Source organism: Condylura cristata, unplaced genomic scaffold (assembly GCF_000260355.1).
Source record: "Condylura cristata isolate star-nosed mole 26May11 unplaced genomic scaffold, ConCri1.0 scaffold00007, whole genome shotgun sequence".
NCBI lineage: Eukaryota > Metazoa > Chordata > Mammalia > Eulipotyphla > Talpidae > Condylura > Condylura cristata.
In genome coordinates this window covers 39,823,138-39,844,232 of record NW_004567108.1, presented here as the reverse complement: position 1 = coordinate 39,844,232, position 21,095 = coordinate 39,823,138, and the positions used below count along the sequence as shown (strand labels likewise).

At 35.0% G+C, this 21,095-nt stretch overlaps 1 protein-coding gene across 1 annotated transcript in view; it reads left to right on the top strand.

The window, feature by feature from the left end:
- Positions 1 to 66: 66 nt before the first annotated feature.
- Positions 67 to 21,095, top strand: part of SLC30A5 (solute carrier family 30 (zinc transporter), member 5) — a 26,539-nt gene continuing 5,510 nt past the window's right edge. Inside the window, exons 1-13 of the mRNA XM_004678240.1 lie at positions 67 to 459; positions 5,954 to 6,076; positions 7,671 to 7,737; positions 9,473 to 9,558; positions 10,632 to 10,719; positions 13,195 to 13,282; positions 14,429 to 14,505; positions 15,045 to 15,215; positions 15,695 to 15,983; positions 16,155 to 16,363; positions 17,276 to 17,433; positions 18,219 to 18,348; positions 20,542 to 20,740. Of these exons, the coding sequence (XP_004678297.1) occupies positions 371 to 459; positions 5,954 to 6,076; positions 7,671 to 7,737; positions 9,473 to 9,558; positions 10,632 to 10,719; positions 13,195 to 13,282; positions 14,429 to 14,505; positions 15,045 to 15,215; positions 15,695 to 15,983; positions 16,155 to 16,363; positions 17,276 to 17,433; positions 18,219 to 18,348; positions 20,542 to 20,740 (1,774 nt within the window). The 5' untranslated portion in view covers positions 67 to 370. The remainder of the gene's footprint in view (positions 460 to 5,953; positions 6,077 to 7,670; positions 7,738 to 9,472; positions 9,559 to 10,631; positions 10,720 to 13,194; positions 13,283 to 14,428; positions 14,506 to 15,044; positions 15,216 to 15,694; positions 15,984 to 16,154; positions 16,364 to 17,275; positions 17,434 to 18,218; positions 18,349 to 20,541; positions 20,741 to 21,095) is intronic.

Sequence of the window (21,095 nt, the reverse complement as noted above, 5' to 3'; positions counted from 1 at the left end):
GGTCCGTCACCCCTCGGTGGGAGGAGCCTAAAAAAGGGCAACGGAAAGCGAGGGATAGTCTTGCGCAGGCGCAGGGCTGGGCACTCCCCCGGGAGTGAGGGCTGCTGGGTCGATGACGTGGCCAGGCAACGTCTACTCCGGTGCGCCTCCTGGGAACCCGGCGCTGCCGGAACTGCTCGCGGCCTAGTCCCGACGTGCTTGAGCTCGGGAGCGGGAGTCGGGAAGAGTGGTATTGCCGGTCCACTTGGGAGGACCCTACGGAACCGCTGCCATGGGGAAGTGACGTGCCTGCGCCCGCTGTTCCACAGTAGCAGCGAGACATGAGGAGACCTCGCGGCAGGGGCAGCAGCGGCGGCTCCTGAGCCCCGGGATGGAAGAGAAGTACGGCGGGGACGTGCTAGCCGGCCCCGCCGGTGGCGGCGGCGGCGGCCTCGGGCCGGTGGACGTGCCCAGTGCTCGGTAAGGGACCGATCGGCTCCCGCCTCCCGAGCTGCTCTTCCGCGCCTGCGTTGGACGGCTTACTCTTGGACCCGGACGCCTGGCAGCTGCCGGGCCACTCGGGACACACCTTCCCAGCCGCTGTCCGTGACTGCACCCCGGTGCGGTGGAGACCCGCGTCCGGACCGTACCCCTTGACAGCGCCGAACGCCTGCGTGGTGCGCGTGCCCCAGAGCCCGCGTCCTCTTCCCTCTGCTTCCAGTCAGCCGGTAGCTTTCATTGGCTCATCTGTTGCCAGTTGCAGAAAGAATCCTCGGGGTTCTGCTTGAGTGTGTTTGGTTTTTCAAGGCAAGGTTTCAAAATTCTAAGGTTTCTAACTTCAGAGCTGCCAGCCAGTTCACGTGAGAGTTGTTTCTGATCTATGAAAAATATTTCCGTTGTCTCTTTCTCCTTGAAATAGTTTAGAACCTCTTTTTTAACTTTTCTGACGTCTCTGCGTGGGTTAGGGGTAGGTGTCATCATCTTCTCTGGCGAAGAAACTCAAGTACAGATGAGCTTCAGTACTCAGGTTAAGCACACACACATCAAGAATCCAGCCCTTCATCTAATTTTCTTTTACTTTTTGGTTTTATTAGTAAGAAATGTTTGGTCGTTAAAAAAAATCAAACAAAAAAATCAAACAGTACAGAAATTAATAAAATAAAAAAGTGAGAATTCCTCTTTACCTCTCTTCACAATGCGCCCATTAATTCCCAAGAGGTAAGTGCAGTGACCACATTGGAGTGTGTCCTTACTGCCTATTCTGAGTTCTGAGGTCGTGTCAAAGATGCATAAAATATGGCCCAGAAATTTGATTGGAACTGCTATTCATTGCCTTCATTTTTAATGAGATTGTTTGTAATCATTGGATACTTCTTTGAGATTTAAAGATTGTTTTGTCAAAGGCATATCAGATGTTTACTGAGTGCATGACAGCGAAATGAATTCAGAGATTCTGGCTTGGGCTTGGTAGTGCAGCAGATACATTGGACATTACCAGGTCAAATGACAAAATTGGACTATGGACGATAGATTAGATAAAAGTTTTGTGTTAAGTTCCTTGAAGTTGATAACTACTGACTTTTATAAGAGAATGTCCCACATGTTTAGGGGTAAAGGAGTATGATGTATTAAGCTTACTCTTAAATAGTTCTGGGGGAAAGTACTTAGAAAAGAGAAATAAGGTACATGGGACAGTACATTAAACAGAATCGAGATAAACAGTACACTCTGCAACTTTTTTGTGAACTTGAAATTTTTTTTAAATAGTTTAAAATTCTTATTTACTCAAGACCTTACTGTCTTTAGATGTGTACAGTTCTTGCCTATTTTTGTGTTGTTTGTTTAGCAGAACTGCCTATTGTTGTTCATTGAAGTATCAAATTCAACTCAGAACTGATTGAATTTTTTTATAACATTTATATTTTTACATCATTTTGTACATTTTTTTTTAATCTCAATTGTAATTCCTGTGGGTTTCCCATCACCTAGTCACCCATGTGCCATCACCATAGTCCCATGCACTTCCCTCCCCACCCCCATTTTTTATCCCATTCCTCACTCCACCCCCACAAAATGTCTCTGGTATATGGCTGTTCGTTATTCTTAGTATTTTCTCTCCTCGTCCATTATACTCCTGATATGAGTGAGACTGTCCGGTATTTTTCTTTCTCTTTCTGGCTTATCTCACTAAGCATGATCTTTTCCAGCTCCATCCAAGTTGCTGCAAAAGACATGTTTCTGTTTTTTGGTTGCTGAGTAATATTCCATTGTATATATGTACCACATCTTTTTTTATCCAGTCATCTACTTTTGGGCATTTGGGCTGCTTCCATGTTTTTCCAATTGTAAATAAAGCAGCAATAAACATGAGGGTGCAGCTATCTTTTTCAAAAACTGATTGAATTTTTAATAGATTTCAGGTAACAAGAGTTTTCCTTTATACAGATTGAAAATCAAATAGTGTTTGTAATCTGCAACAAAACCTGACAATTCCCTTTATTGTGGACATTTTTATGCTTGTGTTCAAAAATATGAATTGTTTTTAAAAGCTTCTATTTTAGCTCTGTAAGTCCACTTTATAGTACAGGGTAGAGGTATTAGCCAGTGTTTATTGAGCACCTGCTGTGACAGCTTTGTACGGTTATTATAGTAGTGCTATAAATCAAGGTAGTGGCAGCCTTGTTTCCCAGATCAGAAAACTGACAAGTAGAAGAACTAAGTAAATGTCACACCTGTAACTGAACTAGGAATCAATAGCCCTTCATTCCATGAATAGTGCTTTATATTCAGTAGACACTTGAATTTATTGAATGAGTTGAATTTGAGTTACAACATTGAATTTTTTACCCCCTGAAGAAATGTGAGCTGATGTAGTAGGCAGACCCTAACGATGTTTGAACTTAACCTAGAATTCTACTATACCTAGAAGTTTAGTAACCAGATTCAGAGAACCAGAGATTTTTCTAATCCCTCAAGTACAGGCTGGTGACATTTTTGATGAGGCTAGTTAATGGAAAATAATGATTTATAAATTGGGAAGGTGGGTTGTATGTGTAGCAGTTGCCCGGGTCAGTAAGTGGCTAAGAGCCACTTCCCCTAGTGAAGGACCTTGCTCACCACCACCACCCTCCCCCCACCACATTTACCTTCAGTAGTAAATGAAGATGTTCACTTTTCCCCTCTACAGCATGAACTGGGAATGTCTACTGATTAGTATATGGTTACTTGACCTTAGTGTTTCATCTTTAGCCCAACAGGAATACTTTAATGAGGACTTCATCTTATTTTTTATGTAATTTGCTCTTATTTTTTTATGTAATATGATAATGACTTCTTGCCCATTATGAGCATCATTTGGTGAACTGAGCTTAAATACAAGTCATTTCTTCAAAAACTTCTTAGTACTAGTATTTTGCATTTACTGCTCTCTGTGGTTTGAAATACTCTTTCCTGGTTTCATAATTCCTTCTTCATCTTTAATACACAGGTAGCCATCTCAAATTTTGAAGATGACCTTTTCCTGGCTTCATTTTAATTGTTTCCGTATCTATTGCTTTCGAACTCTGATTTAACCTGGGCCATGTAAATACTTCTTGCCTATTTTTCTTAAACCTCAAGCTCCTTGAGGGCAAAATCTCTTTTACATAGGCATTTAGTATCTTGGATGGTGCTTAGAAATGTGTTTTGTTGTAAGTAACCAAATCAAGAGAACTTAAAACATGTAGGGACCTGGCCTTGCTCCATAAAGGAAGCCAGGGGTTGTTGGTAATTATTCCACCTCTCAGTGATACCATCAGGAACCAGACTCTTTGTCTTTGCCTTTCCAAGTGTATTGGCTTTCATGTTCACGATTGTTATAAAATGAGTAACTTTTTCAGATAATGTTAACATTCCAAAAACATTTTTTAGATAAATTTTAGATTAAAATTCTCCCATAAAGGCTGAAAGAAGTCAGAAGTAGTTCCAGCTGCAGTTTGCCCTTTACCACGAGGAGGGAAAGTGTGCCTGAATGCACCCTGTCAGGCTTCCCTTAGGTCACATATGACATCTGGCATTCTGTGTGAGTGAACAAGGACTCTGAAAAATGTCGAAATAACACCCTGGGGGATGCACAAGACTCTGCTAACATCAGGAATTCCCAGACTGCTGTGGTTTTTAATTTACTCCTATTCTTTCTGATCTTTGCATTTTCCTTCCCCATCTAGTTGATAGTGTTGTTCCTTTTGTCCTCAAGTATATCCCGCTACCTTGTTTTTACACCTAGATAAGAGCTAAATAAGTAAATCATGTGAGGTTTTGAGCTTCCCTCTCTACTTAGTTCATTCTTTATTATAAATTCCTAACTGGGCTGCTTCTAGGCTACATTTGCAATAACTTGAATGTCACTGGTGTAGTATACTGTTTTAGATATTACTGTATCTCATGTGTAATCAGAGTTAGCATTCTTTGGTAAATATTCTGAGCACATAGTATGCCAGTCTCTGTTGGAAACTGTAAAAACAAAGAATTTCTAGTTCAAATACTATTTTTTTTGTCTAATTATGAATTGCTGTGTTAATATAGTTAATGTACTTAATTCTGTAAGACTTTTTGGTTTAGCTTAATTTGGTCAAAATCTAAATTAATCCTAGGTTTTAACATGCATTTTTTTTCTTTCATATTTAAAGATGTTTACTGTTCATGGGCCAGTGTGAATGCATAATGGGGAACAGTTTAGAGATAGGAACCCTCAGTGCCTTTTGGGTAAACTTTGACTTTCTGTGTTACTTATTATAAAAAACATACTTCAGAGATATATTTGAATCTAGCTAATTCTCTGGGCTCAGCTTCCCAATCTGATTGTAGGAATTGGGCTAGATAAACTAATAGAGAGGGTCCTGTTCTTTGGTCAAAGGTATATGAGTAGCTATACTCCCCTACCAGAACCTCCAGTCAGGCTCTCAAAAAGGGTTCTCCTACAGGGAAATTAAAGCCTGACTGTTAGAATATTGGAGTTAAATGAGGAAGAAGGCTAAGAAGGGAAACTTCTTTTAATCTCCATGATTTTAGCCCCATGCCTTACCCTCCGGTCTGTGCCTTGTGTCTAGACCTCTCCAGAATAAACCTCATGTCTAGTCACGATTAAAGAGGGATTACTCCTTGCTTCTGTCGGGTGGGAATCTGGAGATCTAACTATCTGAAAACTTTCTAAGAGTCAGCTTTTCAGATACCCTTATGAGGTCTAGCCGATTCCTGAGCCTTTTCAGGACTGGCTCTGATGTTTTTCACTCTTCAACCATAACCCTCTCTGCAATCACTTAGCAAAGCAGAAGAGAAGTAAACCCATTTAGCATTGTCTTGTATCCTACTAAATTGTAGTCTTTTTGTGTGGTTTCTGTTTTTACTTTATCATAATCATTTAGTTTAGAAAACAAATTATAAAATAGCCCAAGTAACTCAGCTAATCAGGAATATTTCTAGTTTGTTTGTTTTTTTTTTTTTTAACATTTATTCGTACAGAACTGGGGTACAGGCCAGAGATGCGGAGGGTGAGAGGATTCACCAGAGACAGAGTGGGGAGCAGAAGAGGCAGATCAACGAAGTACACTGCCGAGGGGAGCAGCGGGCGGGTCAGGAGAGGTCTGCCTCCCCATGTGGATCTCCTGTGGATCTCCTCCAGGGCAGGCGGGGATGAACTCATGAGGAAGTGGCTTAAGCTTCTTTGTGCCGTGCTTTAACCCGCTGCACCACCAGGGAGGGCCTTAGTTTGTCCATTTTTTAAATAGATGTTTCTTCAGTGTAGCAGTCATATGTACCAAAATACTGCTTGTAATGAAGGTGATGAATTTACTTAGGTTTTTGTTGTTGTTGTTTCATGTATTGTTTATAGGAATTTATATTTCTACAGTGACTTATTTGTATGATAAGAAAAATATTACAGCAGTTCTTTGTCATTTCAGTGATATTGAAACTTATTTCTGCTTTTATTTTACAGATTAACGAAGTATATTGTACTACTATGTTTCACTAAATTTTTGAAAGCTGTGGGACTTTTTGAATCATATGATCTCCTAAAAGCAGTTCACATAGTTCAGTTCATTTTTATATTAAAACTTGGGTAAGTGTGGTTTTTATTCTCTTACTATTATTTATCTCTTTGAAAATTCTATTTTAACCAAGCATCACTAAAAGTGATTTAAAAAATGATTGCCAAACACTGATTCAAAAAGATACCTGCAACCCCATGTTTATTGCTGCTTTATTTACAACTGCAAAAACATGGAAACAGCCCAAGTGCCCAAAAGTAGATGACTGGATTACAAAGATGTGGCATGTATATGCAATGGAATATTACTCAGCAACCAAAAAACAGAAACACATGTGTTTTGTAGCAACTTGGATGGAGCTGGAAAAGATCACGCTTAGTGAGATAAGCCAGAAAGAAAAAGAAAAATACCGGATAGTTCCACTCATAGCAGGAGTATAATGGACCAGGCAAGAAAATAATAAGAATAATGAACAGCAACATACCAGAGACATTTTGTGGGGGTGGAGTGGGGAATGGGATCAAAAACAGGGGAGGGAAGTGCACAGGAGTATGGTGATGGCACACAAATGATGGACTTGGTGATGGGAAACCCATAAGGATTACAATTGAGATGAAAAAAAAAATGTACAAAATGATGTAAAAATAAACTATTATATTATATAAAAATAAATAAATATGGATAAAATATGAAAAAAAAGAGTGCCAAATAAATACTTTAGTTCGTGTTAATGAGATTTGCCAAATATATACTTTAGTTTGTGTCAGTGAAACGTGTGCAAATTTAATTTCTTAGTAGAAGACAGCTGGATTCTCATAACTTCTTCAATCAGTTGGAGTGTGTCACTTGAGTTAGCTCTGAAAAGTGTCATTGTACACCCCTGAGAGGATAAGAGTGAAAAAGACTTATAATGTGTTAGTATTTTTATAAAAATGGCTTTGACCTCATAGACTCCCTGAAAAGGTCTTGAGTCCTTAGGAATTCCCACACTGTCCCACTGGTGTAATCCAAACTTCCTGCAGGCCTATACTCTTAAACCAAAAACTTAGTTGACACAGATGTGTCTTATTTTCTAAGCTAAACCATCCCAGACTGTGTTCACTACCTGTTCTCTTCATAACACAAAGTGCTCATGTAGTTCAAACTTTACTCCCTAATGTAAAGATAATAAGAAATTCTGTCTAAAAATTTTCTGACTTTTGAGAACAACAGTGACCATCCTTTATTAATAAAAATATGTTAAAGACTCCTGGCAGTATGATTTTAGTAATCATAGCTAGGAGATTTTAAGCTTCAGTTTTTGCATTTTCATATAATTTATTTTGAGAATGTGAACTATAAGGACATATAATTAATTCTTTCTATTTTAAGATTAGGTCTTATAAATTTGGGGGAAGAATTTTTTTTTTTTTTTTTTGGTATTTGACAGAATGAAAAATTATCAAGTCCTTTCTTTGTGTGGGGTTGTGAGGGCAGTATTATATGAGTTGCTTAAATGTTGCAATGAGGCCTTATTAAAATAAGTATAGTTCTCCAGTATGATTTCTTTAAAGGATGACATATTTTTCCAAGTTGTACTAGAAGGTGTTTAAGTGTTTTTTACTTAAAACCAACCCACATGTGAGATTGATCAATATTAACATATTAATGTTTCACTATTTACAGGACTGCATTTCTTATGGTTTTGTTTCAAAAGCCATTTTCTTCTGGGAAAAGTCTTAGCAAACACCAGGTGGGTTTTTGCGGCTTTCCGTTTTGTCCTAATAGCTTCCTACTTACAGGATCTAGGATATGATATTCTGTCTTTGACCAGGATTACCTATAGACCCAGCAGACAGTTTCCAGAGTTAATTTGCTCCTGACTTAGCTTCCAGAATTGAGGCTTCAAGAATAAACTGGAATGTTTTAAAATGCAGAAAAGAAAGTAGAAAGAGGAAACCTAAAGTATGCTTGTAATTACTTTCTTTAATACAGGATCTTTATTCCAAAAGATTTACAAATCATACATGGAATTGTGCCCAAGAATCTGTCAAAATGTCATTGGGAAACAATAAAGCATAGAGGTTAAGTGAGACTTCTAGAGTCAGACAAATTCATATTCTATTAATCCTACTTATTAGCTCTTATTAAGTTACTTAATTTCTCTACCTTGATTTTCTCACCTGCAAGTGGAGATAGTAATAACTTCCTAATGGAGCTGTAGGGAATAAATAAATTAATACATAAAAACTTTTTTTTAACACCACCTGGCATTTAGTGAATACACAGTACATGTTAGCTGTCACCCTTACCATTATCACTATTCTCTTCAGGCACCTCAGGTTCAAGATTCATAATGGAAATGTCCAGCACAGATATCTCCCATTATCACCTATTTGGACAGTAGCTACTTATACCTATGATATTTTTGTTTTTGTTTGCCACATCTTAGAAATCAGTGCCAAGATTTTCTTATTAGAATGGCAAATGTAAAAGGTGTCTATTTTAGCAACCAGTAAATTTTTTAAAAAGATTACTGTTTTAGGGGCCCTCCCTGGTGGTGCAGAGGGTTAGGTAGGATGCAGCACTGCAAATGAGCCGCAGCCGCTTCAGTGCGAGTTCAATCTGCTGCCCGGGAGGTGACCACATGGCACAGCAAACCTTCCTGACCTACCCGCTGCTCCCCTCAGCAGTGTACTTCGTCAATCTGCCTGTTCTGCTCCCCACTGTCTCTGGTGAAGCCTGTCACCTCCTCTGCACCTCTGGCTGTACTCCAGTTCTGTATAAATAAATAAATAAATCTTTAAAAAAAAAAAAAAGATTACTGTTTTAAATCCCACCTTGATTTTTTTTCCTCTCTTATAATTGAAGCACTGAATATGCCTGATGAAAAAGAATTTAAAGAATAAAACACTGTTACTAGCTACCTAGTAAGAAACATCTGGGGGGAAACAAAAAACAGAAAAATGCACTTCATTTAAAAAGATTTCAGGGGCCTTTCCTGGTGATGCAACAGGTTAAAAAGCACAGCACAATAAAAGCACTGCACTATGGATCTATCCCAAGCCGCTGCCACATGAGTTCGATCCCTGTCCAGCGGTGACCCCCATGGTATGGCAGACCTCTCCTGACCTACCTGCTGCTCCCCTTAGCAGTGTATTTCAATACATCTGCCTGTTCTGCTCCCTATTCTGTCTCTTGTAGTCCTCTCACCTCCCTCACCTCTGACCTGTACAACAGTTCTTATATGCATAAATAAATAATTCTTTAAGATAAATAAATATAAAATAAAAATATTTCAAGTTCTAACAGACAAGAATATAAAAATGGAAAATAGAATACTGTTTTGCAAATCTAGATTTAGTCAATGGGATCTTAACATTTCTATTTAATTTCAAAATATGTTACCTTTTCCTGTGTTTTATTTGAAATTCTGAGGTAGTGAGCAAAAGGTAACTGAAATTTTTATTTTTTGTTTCCATTTATAGTGGGTCAAGATATTTAAACATGCAGTTGCTGGGTGTATCATTTCTCTCTTGTGGTTTTTTGGCCTTACTCTTTGCGGACCACTAAGGTAAATAAAAGTACACATTTTGAATGTTTATATTTTTTCATTTTTGAATATTAGTTTTGTTCTAAATTTTATGTTCAATAATATCAAATTATGTACAAATGCTTCTGTCACTTCTATAGCATTTCTACAACTCAACAAATATATAGAGAAAGTGAGCAAGAGAAAGTAAATCTGTTTTAGTTTATGGATTAGTTCTTTGGTGAATACCCTTAATACATTGTTCATGATATGTCATAGATATTTTACGAGTTTGAATTCAGAGAGTTTGAGAAATCATTTGTCATAGTGGTGCTTTTTGTTTTTTTACCTTTCATAGGTGATCCTTTTAAATAACTGATTTTAGAAACTAAAAGTGCTAACACAGTAAACAGAACCAACAAATATGGAGGACAGCAAACTTTAATTTTTTTAAGTATATTTCTTAAAGTACTCTTGTATGCATGGAATATGCTTAAAATATTTGTAAACAAGTGTCTTGGGAATGATACTTCAGTCATCAGATTAAGAATGATCTGTGTAATCTTTCTGTGTAAATGGCCAGTTCAGAGGAAAAAATGCTTAAGAGTCATTTAATTTAATAGAAACTAATAGTAAAATTTGCAACTATACATAATCATTTTTTTAGTATTTCTGTCTTCAAACATTGTTGCATTCATGACTGGGTTCAACATAAGAACTTGGAGAACAGAAGAACATAGACATTTAGTCTACAGCATTTTTAAAGTGTACAATTAAGTATTTCTACAGTAGTTCATTGAATGGCTATAGTCTATATTGTCCATTCTCTTTACAGTGGACATTTAGGGTTTTTCTGCTTTGGGACTACTATAAAGAATGTGGCTATGGAGTAGTCCTTTATTTCCTGGCATCTTTACTGTATAATCCTACAAGTAGTATTGTTGAGTATTTTAGCTTCACCCTTTCTGAATATATCATGCCATTTTCCAAAGCAGTTTTACCTATTTATTTTACTAATGTTTTATGAAATAAAAGAGAAATACTTTTATTTTCTGCAGTTGAATTAATGCTTCCTAATAAAGATCAGATGAATGATGAAGGTCTTCTTTTTGTAGGACTTTGCTGCTATTTGAACACAGCGATATTGTGGTCATCTCACTACTCACTGTTTTGTTCACTAGTTCTGGAGGAGGACCAGCAAAGGTAGAATTTTTATTTTTGTTACTTGAAAATTGCAACTGTACATGTAAATTACTATCTGAAACAACTAAATAGTATCTTTTAGCACTTAATGTAGGAACTATTTCTGCTGGTTTCAGATTTCTTTATACAAACTTTTTTTTCTTACTTTTAATTTTGAAAGTATCCTATAGTCTTCAAAAGTTGCAGAAATAGTTCATCCTTGTGCCCTTTAGTCAGTTCAGTGACAACTACTTATCCAACTCAAGTATACTATCAAAACCAAGAAATAAATGTTGGCGTATTCCACAGACCTTATTCAGATCTGACCAGTTGTATAAATGTGTGTGTGTATAGATTTGTGTAATCAACACTTTATGACATAGAACTGATTTATCACCATATAGATCTCATTTGTGCTATATAAATCCTCCTCTATCTTTTTTTTTTTTAATTGAGACATCTTGGTTACAACATGGTATTTGGCTTAGTGGTATAGAATAACACCCTTCATTTCCTGGCCTCATTCTTAACCCCTGTTTGTTTTTTAAAAATACCTAAGAACCTGTTATTTTTTATTATCCAACATTTTGCTAACTGGGCAACCCTGTTCACTTAAGTAATTGATGTATTATTCCTTTATGATAAATGAGTCAACTATCTGTAATTGTAAGTTTTTAAAATCTAATATTTCTGTTTACCAAATTAAATGTTTTTTCTACATAGTGAATAGTAGTAGAGGGAGATAGAAGACATAAAATATGGAAGTCTGCATTATGAAATACAATATGAAGGCAGACTTGTAAAATAAAATGAACAAAGTAACATGTCTAGTAAGGCAGAGTGAGAAAACTACCCAAGCTATCAATTTCAAATTAGATCATTATTATTAAAGTATATACATTGTTCATGGATAACTCCAAAATAAATGTTGCATGAATTGTTTTGTGGTTTTAAAAAGATGATATAAAAAAAATGATATGTATGCATATACATGTTTGCAGAAAAATATAATAAAATATAGATGGATAATTGGTCTGTCTCAGAAATTATGTGGAAAAACAGTGGGAAAATAATCACATAGAAAACCCAGTACATTTGACTTCATAATGATTGCAAACTTTTGTAATGCAGAAATCTGTGGTAATAACAACAATAAAATTATCGCAAGTTTTTATATTTTCTTTTAAAATAGAAACCTCTCAACTTAGTTAAAAATGATATTATCCTCAATAATTGTGAGTCAAAGATAACTCACAAAAGAAATGCGCAAATGATTTTAAAACATTACAACAACGAAAACTTTGCTGCTGTGTTAATTCAGAAATGAGATTATAGATCTTACATAGCCTTATCTATGAATCAGTGTTTGTTTCTGGAGCACCACAGAATTCTCAGTTGTCTTCTTTGTTAACATCTTTGAGTATAATTTCTAATTCAGTGAAAATTTAAATGTGTGCTGACACATACTGACTTGTCAAAATATCTACCACGATAGTGAAGAAATTATTAATGTAGTGTAATCATATAATAAATAGAATACAACCCTCACTTTTCACTTTAAATTTTTACATGCTGGAAGAATATGGTATTTTATACTTATAAATTTATAAATACAGAATATATTATAATGCTGTTTAGTCTGCTTTTCTACCCAAAATCATTAAGTATTTACACAAACTAGAATAGTATTTCCTTTACAGAATTTTACCAAAATCCTTTCCCTAAAATAAGACCACAACTTAAATAGCATATCATCAGTTAAGCTATTTACTCTTTTGCTAGACATTACAAATGATTTCGTTAATTTCTTTAGCATTCTCTCTTAGCTCTTTTCCCCAAAAATAGTGAAGACTAAGAAATTGATAGTGTAAATTTACTATCTTGTCAGTCACTTGCATAAAATAAAGTAAGTCCCTACTCCTTATTCTTCAGCTACTTGGGCTTTTCAACCAGAAACAAATAATAATTAAGATGATTAATTTTAGTATTTTAGTATTGCACACACCACTGAATCACCCATAGTCCCCTATCATTATCCATTAGGCTTTCTTCCCTCTTTGTTCTTACCCCAAACATTCCCTTGAATGCTGCAGTTCTATAGCCAGTTTTCAAAGGTTAGTTTTTAGGCTTGTCTTCATCTGACCCCTTCGTTTGGTTTCTCTATATTCCACATATTACTGACACCATCTGGTACTATTTTTTTCTTGTGACTTATTTCATTTAGCATTATCCCTTGGGCATGGTGAAATGTCTGGCCATATTAACAAGAAAACAATGGAGATTGTCATTATGTGTATAAATGTCCTTAAAGTACCCTGCAGTATTCTTTACGTTTATATCTTACTGTTAGTTCTATAAATATATATTGTATAAGTTTTAATGTAATTTTTGTTTTAAATATTTACTTGAAACAAAATAAACATTAGCATTTAATATAGTCATCATCTTAAAAATCAACTCTTGAAAAAGCCACTGTTAATATTTTCTTGTTTTCAGACAAGAGGGGCTGCTTTTTTCATTATCGCTGTCATCTGCCTATTGCTTTTTGACAATGATGATCTCATGGCTAAAATGGCTGAACACCGTATCCTTTTGCAATAAATTGGAGTTAGGAATTTTGCAGGAAAATAAGAGGATTAGCAGAATGGGAAGGAGTGACTGAGTTAAACTGATAAACCATGGGTGAAATTTTCATAGATTAATGTGGATGTTCAAAATCAGTTTTCAAATAACAAATAGATTAATTCAAAATTAAATGTTACAGCATTTTAATTATCCTCTGCAGAACCCTAAATTTAGGGACAATAAAGAATATTTTAGAATATCCTGGTGGTAAAGAAAAACAGTAAATGATTTTCCACTCAATAAAATCTGTTGTAATTTCAGATGTTCACTTTAGAAGTCAGTGATTATTATTGAGCATAATAACCTTTTTGAAATTAAATAAATAATAACCTTTCTTGCTTGAAACACACAGCTCAGTTTCTCAACCTAGTATTCATTCTCTTGCTCTAAATTATTTCCAGTTCATCCCTCACTCTTCTCTTGTATAAACCAACTTTCCAGTCTAATATGTATACTCATTTTCCTCTCCTATATGGCCTTATTCTTTCCTCTTCACACATCTTTGCCCTCCTTATTTAAATGAATCCAGAAGACTAATTTTAAGACTTCTGGTTACTAAAATACACTGCCTAAAACCTAGTGGCTAACTGGTAATAATTTGTGAAAATGAAAGAGGGTCACATTAAGTTTGCTGAATCCCAGCTTACTTGTGATACAACTATTCCCCACCTACTTTCTTTTGATTGCTCCTTTCTTGCTTTGCTGAGCCTTATGTGGTCAATGACTTAAACACATTTACCACCAATTTTTCATGTCATTCTAAAAGGACAACCTTAACTCCAATGGATAAGAGTCGTCCAAGAAGTCGTCCAAGTTGTCCTTGCTCTTTTCTCAGTATGTATGTATATGGCTTTTAGAGGTTACATCTTAAGCACTATTATAGTTGTTTAGGAGATGACAGAATAAAATCAATCCATTCTAATTTATAAATCTTGTCCCAACATTTAATTTTAAATTGTTTCAAAAAAAAAAAACTTAGTGAGAATACTTCAGTTTGGCACCCACATACTAGTCTATAGTCAGCCACAAATTGTAGCTAAAATTTCAAGAAGACTTCTATATTCATTTATTATTTGGAGTTTTATCCTTTACTCGACTCACTTAGCTGAAGGACATCATGACAGTGCTCTTACTCACATGCTTTACACAGCCATTGCCTTCCTAGGTGTGGCAGATCACAAGGTATGTTCTTTTCTTTGTTGCTAATTTCTTTTTTTTTAAGATTTATTTTTATTCATTTATGGACACAAGAACTTGGTATAGGTCAGAGGCATGGGGGGGGGGGTGACAGGATTCACCGAGACAGAATGGGGAACACTATAGTCAAATCTACTGAAATACACTGCTGACGGGAGCAGTGGGAGAGACAGGAGAGGTTTGCTTTGCCATGTGGGGCAGCTCCCTGGCTGGGATTGAACTCAGGGAGGCTGAGTGGCTGGTGATAGTTTTTTAGCACTGAGACTTTAACATGTACACCACCAGGGAAGCCCTCTTTATTTCTAACTTGATCAAAAGATTCTGAGACGACATAGCAACTAGAACTTCTAAGACACATTTACAATTACTAATCAGTAAATTACAGTTTTGCTTGTCATATTTAAGTAGTTTAGTAATTTGGAATATGCGAAAAATTCTAGTTCTATTTCTTCAAATATTGTCTACTTAAGGACTGAGTATTAGACTGTATATTTCTAATCAGATTTATCTCATTTTATTCATAGGGTGGAGTTTTGTTGCTAGTACTGGCTTTGTGTTGTAAAGTTGGTTTTCATACAGCTTCTAGAAAGCTCTCTATAGATATTGGTGGAGCCAAACGTCTTCAAGCTTTATCCCATCTTGTTTCTGTGCTTCTCTTGTGCCCATGGGTCATTGTTCTTTCTATAACAACTGAGGTAAGAGCAGAAATTGTTTACAGTAAAATGAATTGCTAGTACTTAAAAATTTTAATTCAATACATTGTACTTTATTTCAATTTGAGGTTACAAGTGCCTTAAATTATCTTTGGTTTTCTTTAGTTTTTGAAAATTATTTGGAGTTAAATGTGTTATAGAAAATATAAGTCAAGTACTACTACATATAAATATCCCTCCTTTTCATATGGCCCAAAGCAATTTTATATTTACTATATGTCAGGCACAATGATTATGGTCACCAAGTCTTTATAAAATTATTAAACAATAATGCTTTGACTTTTTAATCATTTGGGAACTATTGAGAAAATTCCAGTATTTATAGCTCTTATATTTTGCCATTTTACAAATCATATTGAATCAAGGTTATAAAGAAATTAACCTAAGACATCTTATAAAATGTGAACTTTATACCCATATAATATTGACAATTTCTGCTTTTTTTTTTTTTTAATTTCTAGAGTAAAGTTGAATCTTGGTTTTCTCTCATTATGCCTTTCACAACGGTTATCTTTTTTGTCATGATCCTGGATTTCTATGTCGATTCCATTTGTTCAGTCAAAATGGAAGTTTCCAAATGTGCACGCTATGGATCCTTTCCCATTTTTATTAGTGCCCTACTTTTTGGAAACTTTTGGACACATCCAATAACAGACCAGCTTCGAGCTATGAACAAAGCAGCACACCAGGAGAGTACTGAACACGTCCTATCTGGAGGAGTGGTAGTAAGCGCAATATTCTTCATCTTGTGTAAGCGTTTTTCCCCTTAATAAATTTCTTCTGTGGATTCTGAAGCTCAAATCATTTCCTTAATTTTAAAATTTGTTCAGTGCTTGCATTTTTGCTGACAGATAAGTGTTCTGGTTCTGGTACTTCAATTCTTAAAACTTTTCTAATACTCTTTTTCCCTCCTCTTTTTAGCTGCCAACATCTTATCATCTCCTTCTAAGAGAGGACAGAAAGGTACCCTAATTGGATATTCTCCTGAAGGAACACCTCTTTATCACTTCATGGGTGATGCTTTTCAACACAGCTCACAATCCATCCCTAGATTTATTAAAGAATCACTAAAACAAATTCTTGAGGAGAATGATTCTAGGCAGATCTTTTACTTCTTGTGCTTGAATCTGGTAAGGATTTTAAATACTAATTAAATATGTTAAAAGTTTAATCCTTTGATTTTGATAGTATTGGCACAGTTTTAGTAATTCCTGATACAGAAAGTCCAAATTTCCATTGTTTTCTAAGTGCTAGAAAGATTGAGTGTAGGATCATATTGAGAATATGTAAACATACAATGTTTGAGGCATTTTGGAAGCATTGTCTTATTATGCTATTTCAAATCAGGAAATTTAGTAATTTCTAAAGATATTAATCTATTCCTGAAGGAAATTCTCTTTATAACACCATGGGTGATTTTCAGTGTAGCTCTTTATTGAAGAATAAACCTTGGGATCTCACTTCATACCAAATTGCTAACATCTTATATGCTGGTTTATTAAGTTACATATATAAATAAAGCTATCTTCTTTTTTTTTTTAAAGATTTATTTATTTGTACATACAGAACTGGGGTACAGGCCAGAGGCTCAGGGGCAGTGAGAGGCTTCACCAGAGACAGAGCGGGGAGCAGAACAGGCAGATCGACGAAGTACACTGCTGAGGGGAGCAGCGGGCGGGTCAGGAGAGGTCTGCCACGCCATGTGGTCTCCTCCGGGGCAGGCAGGATTTGAACTCATGCGGAAGTGGCTTCAGCTTCTCAGTGCAGTGCTTTAACCCGCTGCGCCACCAGGGAGGGCCTAAAGCTATCTTCTTTTAAATAACTTATATGATGGATGTACCTAATTTAACTCATTAGTTTCTTACAATTTACATGAAAAGTATTACTGATGTAACTGCTAGTTAAATAACTAAAGAAGTATGTATCAAAGTAAGGTTCAGGTGACCAATGTTAAAGTCCTCATGATTAAATTCTGGTAAATCTGTTTTGAAACAGTATTTCCCAACACATTCCTCCCCTTTTTTTTTTTTTAAACTTTTTAGCTTTTTACCTTTGTGGAATTATTCTATGGCGTGTTAACCAATAGTCTGGGTCTAATCTCAGATGGATTTCATATGCTCTTTGACTGCTCTGCTTTGGTCATGGGACTTTTTGCAGCTTTGATGAGTAGATGGAAAGCAACTCGAATTTTCTCCTATGGGTAGGTATACTGACTATCAAGGCAATGTAGCACAACAGAAAAATCTTCAGTACAAATTTGATCTTATGGAATAAAATTTTATTATTATTTTACTGTAAGTTTTCAGCATTTCATTTTTCCTTAATCTGTCATGGATAAAAGGAAATGAACTAAGCATTTTGATAACTGCTAAATGATAGTAAGTTCAGTATTATACCTCACAACAAATGTTACAGGCAAATAGTAAAAGTCCGTTAAATATTGAGCTGTTTGCCCATCATGTTTCTCTTATTCAATGGAATGTGCATGGTCACTCACATCTTTGTGTTAGAAGGAATACTCAAAATTTGAAGTAACTATACCTGAAGTAGATTTTTCCTGAAAAATAATTCAGTTCGATCTACCCTAAACAGATTGACAAATTCAGGGTTTATTTTTAATTGTTCTATTTTGAATGATGGGTGAGCCAAAAATACAAAATAATTTTGGTACAAAGCATAATCTATATGCTATAGCAAAAGATACAAAAGCATATCAAGGGGAGAGAGATACTGTCTTTCAAAGGGGAGAGAAAGATCTTGCTAAGAAATTAGGAAAGACTTGTGTAGAAAGGAGTGTTAAAAAAGAACTTTGATAAATATTTAAAATTTCAACACACATATGGAAAGAAACTTATGCATTAGATGTTTAAAATCATGGTAATTAATTTTACTGTTTATGTAATTGGATATCTTGTTTCCTAATTTGTTTATTCTTTTTAAATACTTGCCATTTTTCTTTTTTAAAAATATATTCTGTATTTTTAGGTATGGCCGAATAGAAATTCTTTCTGGATTTATTAATGGACTTTTTCTAATGGTAATAGCTTTCTTTGTGTTTATGGAGTCAGTGGCTAGATTAATTGATCCGCCAGAATTAGACACACACATGTTAACAGTAAGTCTCTTTGTTTTCCTGTTTGAATTTTATGTGAGACAGCTTTTTCCACGCTAAGATTTGTTAGTCATTAATCTAGGAAGGTTTTATTTTACTTATTGAAACCAGTTTCCTATCTTATTAACATTTTGACTTCCAACTTTTCAAAGTTAATCCTTTCTCTTATATTTTAGTAGGAAAATATTAGATGGCATTCTAAAACACGTGGGTTTTTTTCCTAGCCTTTTAAGTGGTCTTGTTTGAAAGAGTGTTTTTAAATACCTGAAGGAATTTGCAAACTGTTAGAGGTAAAAATCAGAAAATACTATAAATATTACTCTATAGATTGTGCATTATCAACTTTCAGTGCATTATCTTAGTGCATTATCAACTTTCAGTGTTCTTCCTAAGCCTATAAACCTTTACATGTGCTATTTGTTGAAAATGCCACATCCTTCCCTCACTTCTGCTTTGCAGCATTCCTCAAGACCTTTCCTTCATGTGTGCTCTGGTGGCTTATGTTCCCTTAAACCCCTCTCTTCTTTCCTCAAAGTTTTAGATTTCCTTTGTCAGTATCCTCATTGTATTTAGTGCATTCTTTTAGTGGCACTGCTGTAACCGTTGTTTTCAACAGTTATTTATAATTGTGTGCCATTTTTTGATAATTAAGACGTAAGTGAAATATCTTCAGAACCTGAGTTGTATCATTAACCCTTAATAGCCTGACTTATAGAGAAATCAGTGATTGTGGAATGACTAAAAGCATAAGATTTGTTGGTAGAATCATATATTAGTGAAAAGTTTTTGCATTTGCATTTATGGTACATTTTGAAAATATATTCTGAATTTCAAATGCTCATATCCTTAACCTTTACTATGTATTAAGTATTCACACAAGGGTGCCCAGGTGCATAATTCATTGTACCATTTTTTATGATGGTGAAAAAAAAAAAACCAATGGCCATCAGTGAAAGGATTAGTTAAATAAATTTGTCATACAAATGATTAGTAGGATACTGTGTAACTATTCAAAAGAATGAAGTATATCTATATATACCAGTGGGGAAAATATTTACAAATTATACTAAATGAGAAAATATTACAAATCAGTATTATAATATCCTGTTATTGGTTTTTTAAAAGTTCGTTATTACTATATGCATGTAAAATACACTGTTCTCCTAAAAGTGACTTGACATTAAAACTACAAGGAAATTTACTTTTTTTTTTTTATCAAATGTATAAATGAAATATTGCTCACTATGAGTATAAGGTGATGGGGTTCAATAAGAGCATTTCATTTCTTTCAAAATGTAGTAACCATTTGTAAGCTTATAAATTTAACTGATTTTTTTAAATCTTGAGTCACACAAAAGTAAATACGCTCATAAATGTATACTAAAGTAAATCTCTTATTACCATTGAAAATTAAATAAAATTATCAACACCCTTATTTTTTGTTTTTATAAAACTGGAAATCTCTAAAGGAGAACTTACAGATATTTGTAAATAAATAACATCCAAGTTACTATTAAAAATCATTTTGTATGAAAGGATAATCAAGTACCTTTGCTTATCTTTTAGGTGTTGTTTTTGAAATATCATTAAATTAATTCTATTTGCTTTGTTAAAAGAGATTACTACTACATGTTTGCTTGTTCATTATTCTTTGGGGGAATTTTATTATTAAAAACATAGTAAGACTATGGTATACTATAAAAAGGGAAGGAAAGCAAAAGATGCTTGCACAGACACAGCTGGCAGAAAGACTTGCCTAAGACTATATGCCTGGAGTCCATTAAATAGTAAATAAACTATAATCATTATCTTACAAACAATTGAAATTTATCCTGTAATGAAAAGGAAGTTTTAGGTACAACTGATATCTGACCTAACAATCAGTACTTTCAAGTTCTTTTTTAAATAAACAAAGGAAAATCTTAACATTTATTGCCCTTAAGCCATTAACCAAGTATATTTTGTTCTTAATCAAGCAGTTCAGATCCTGCTAGTAAGTCAACACTTTGATTTTTGAAAATAAAAGTTTCTTCTAAAAATGTAAAATTCACACTTTAAATTTTGAATTTACTTACTGAACTTAGTATGGTTTTACTATAAACAGAAACCCTTTCATATGCCATGGTAATTTTTAAATAGGAAATTTACTTTTTTAATTATAAATTTATAAAAGTTTTCTTTTTCTCCCTTTATTAGCCAGTCTCAGTTGGAGGACTGATAGTAAACCTTATTGGTATCTGTGCCTTTAGCCATGCCCATAACCATACCCATGGAGCTTCTCAAGGAAGCTGTCACTCTGATCATAGCCACTCACACCATATGCATGGACACAATGACCATGGGCATGGTCACAGCCATGGATCTGCAGGAGGAGGCATGAACGCTAACATGAGAGGTGAGTTCAACCTTTCAGTTGTGTTCTAAATTTAAACTGTTTATCTGTATTAAATATTGGACTTCTGGTGCAATTTTATTTTTGAGGGGAGCAGTAGAAGCAAGAGAGGTCTGCTGTACCATGTGGGTCAGCTCCCTGGCTAGGGATCAAATTCATGCTGCAGTGGCTGCCAATAGCTTCATAGTGCTGAGACTTAACCCCTTACACCACCAGGGAGGCGGCCACAGTTTTATTTTTGAAAAATAATCTGTGGCTTTAAAAAGCTATAATGGAAAATGTTCACATTCAAGGATGTTATTTTTTTTTCTTAATATATATTTTTTAAAGATTTATTTATTTATACATATGGAACTGG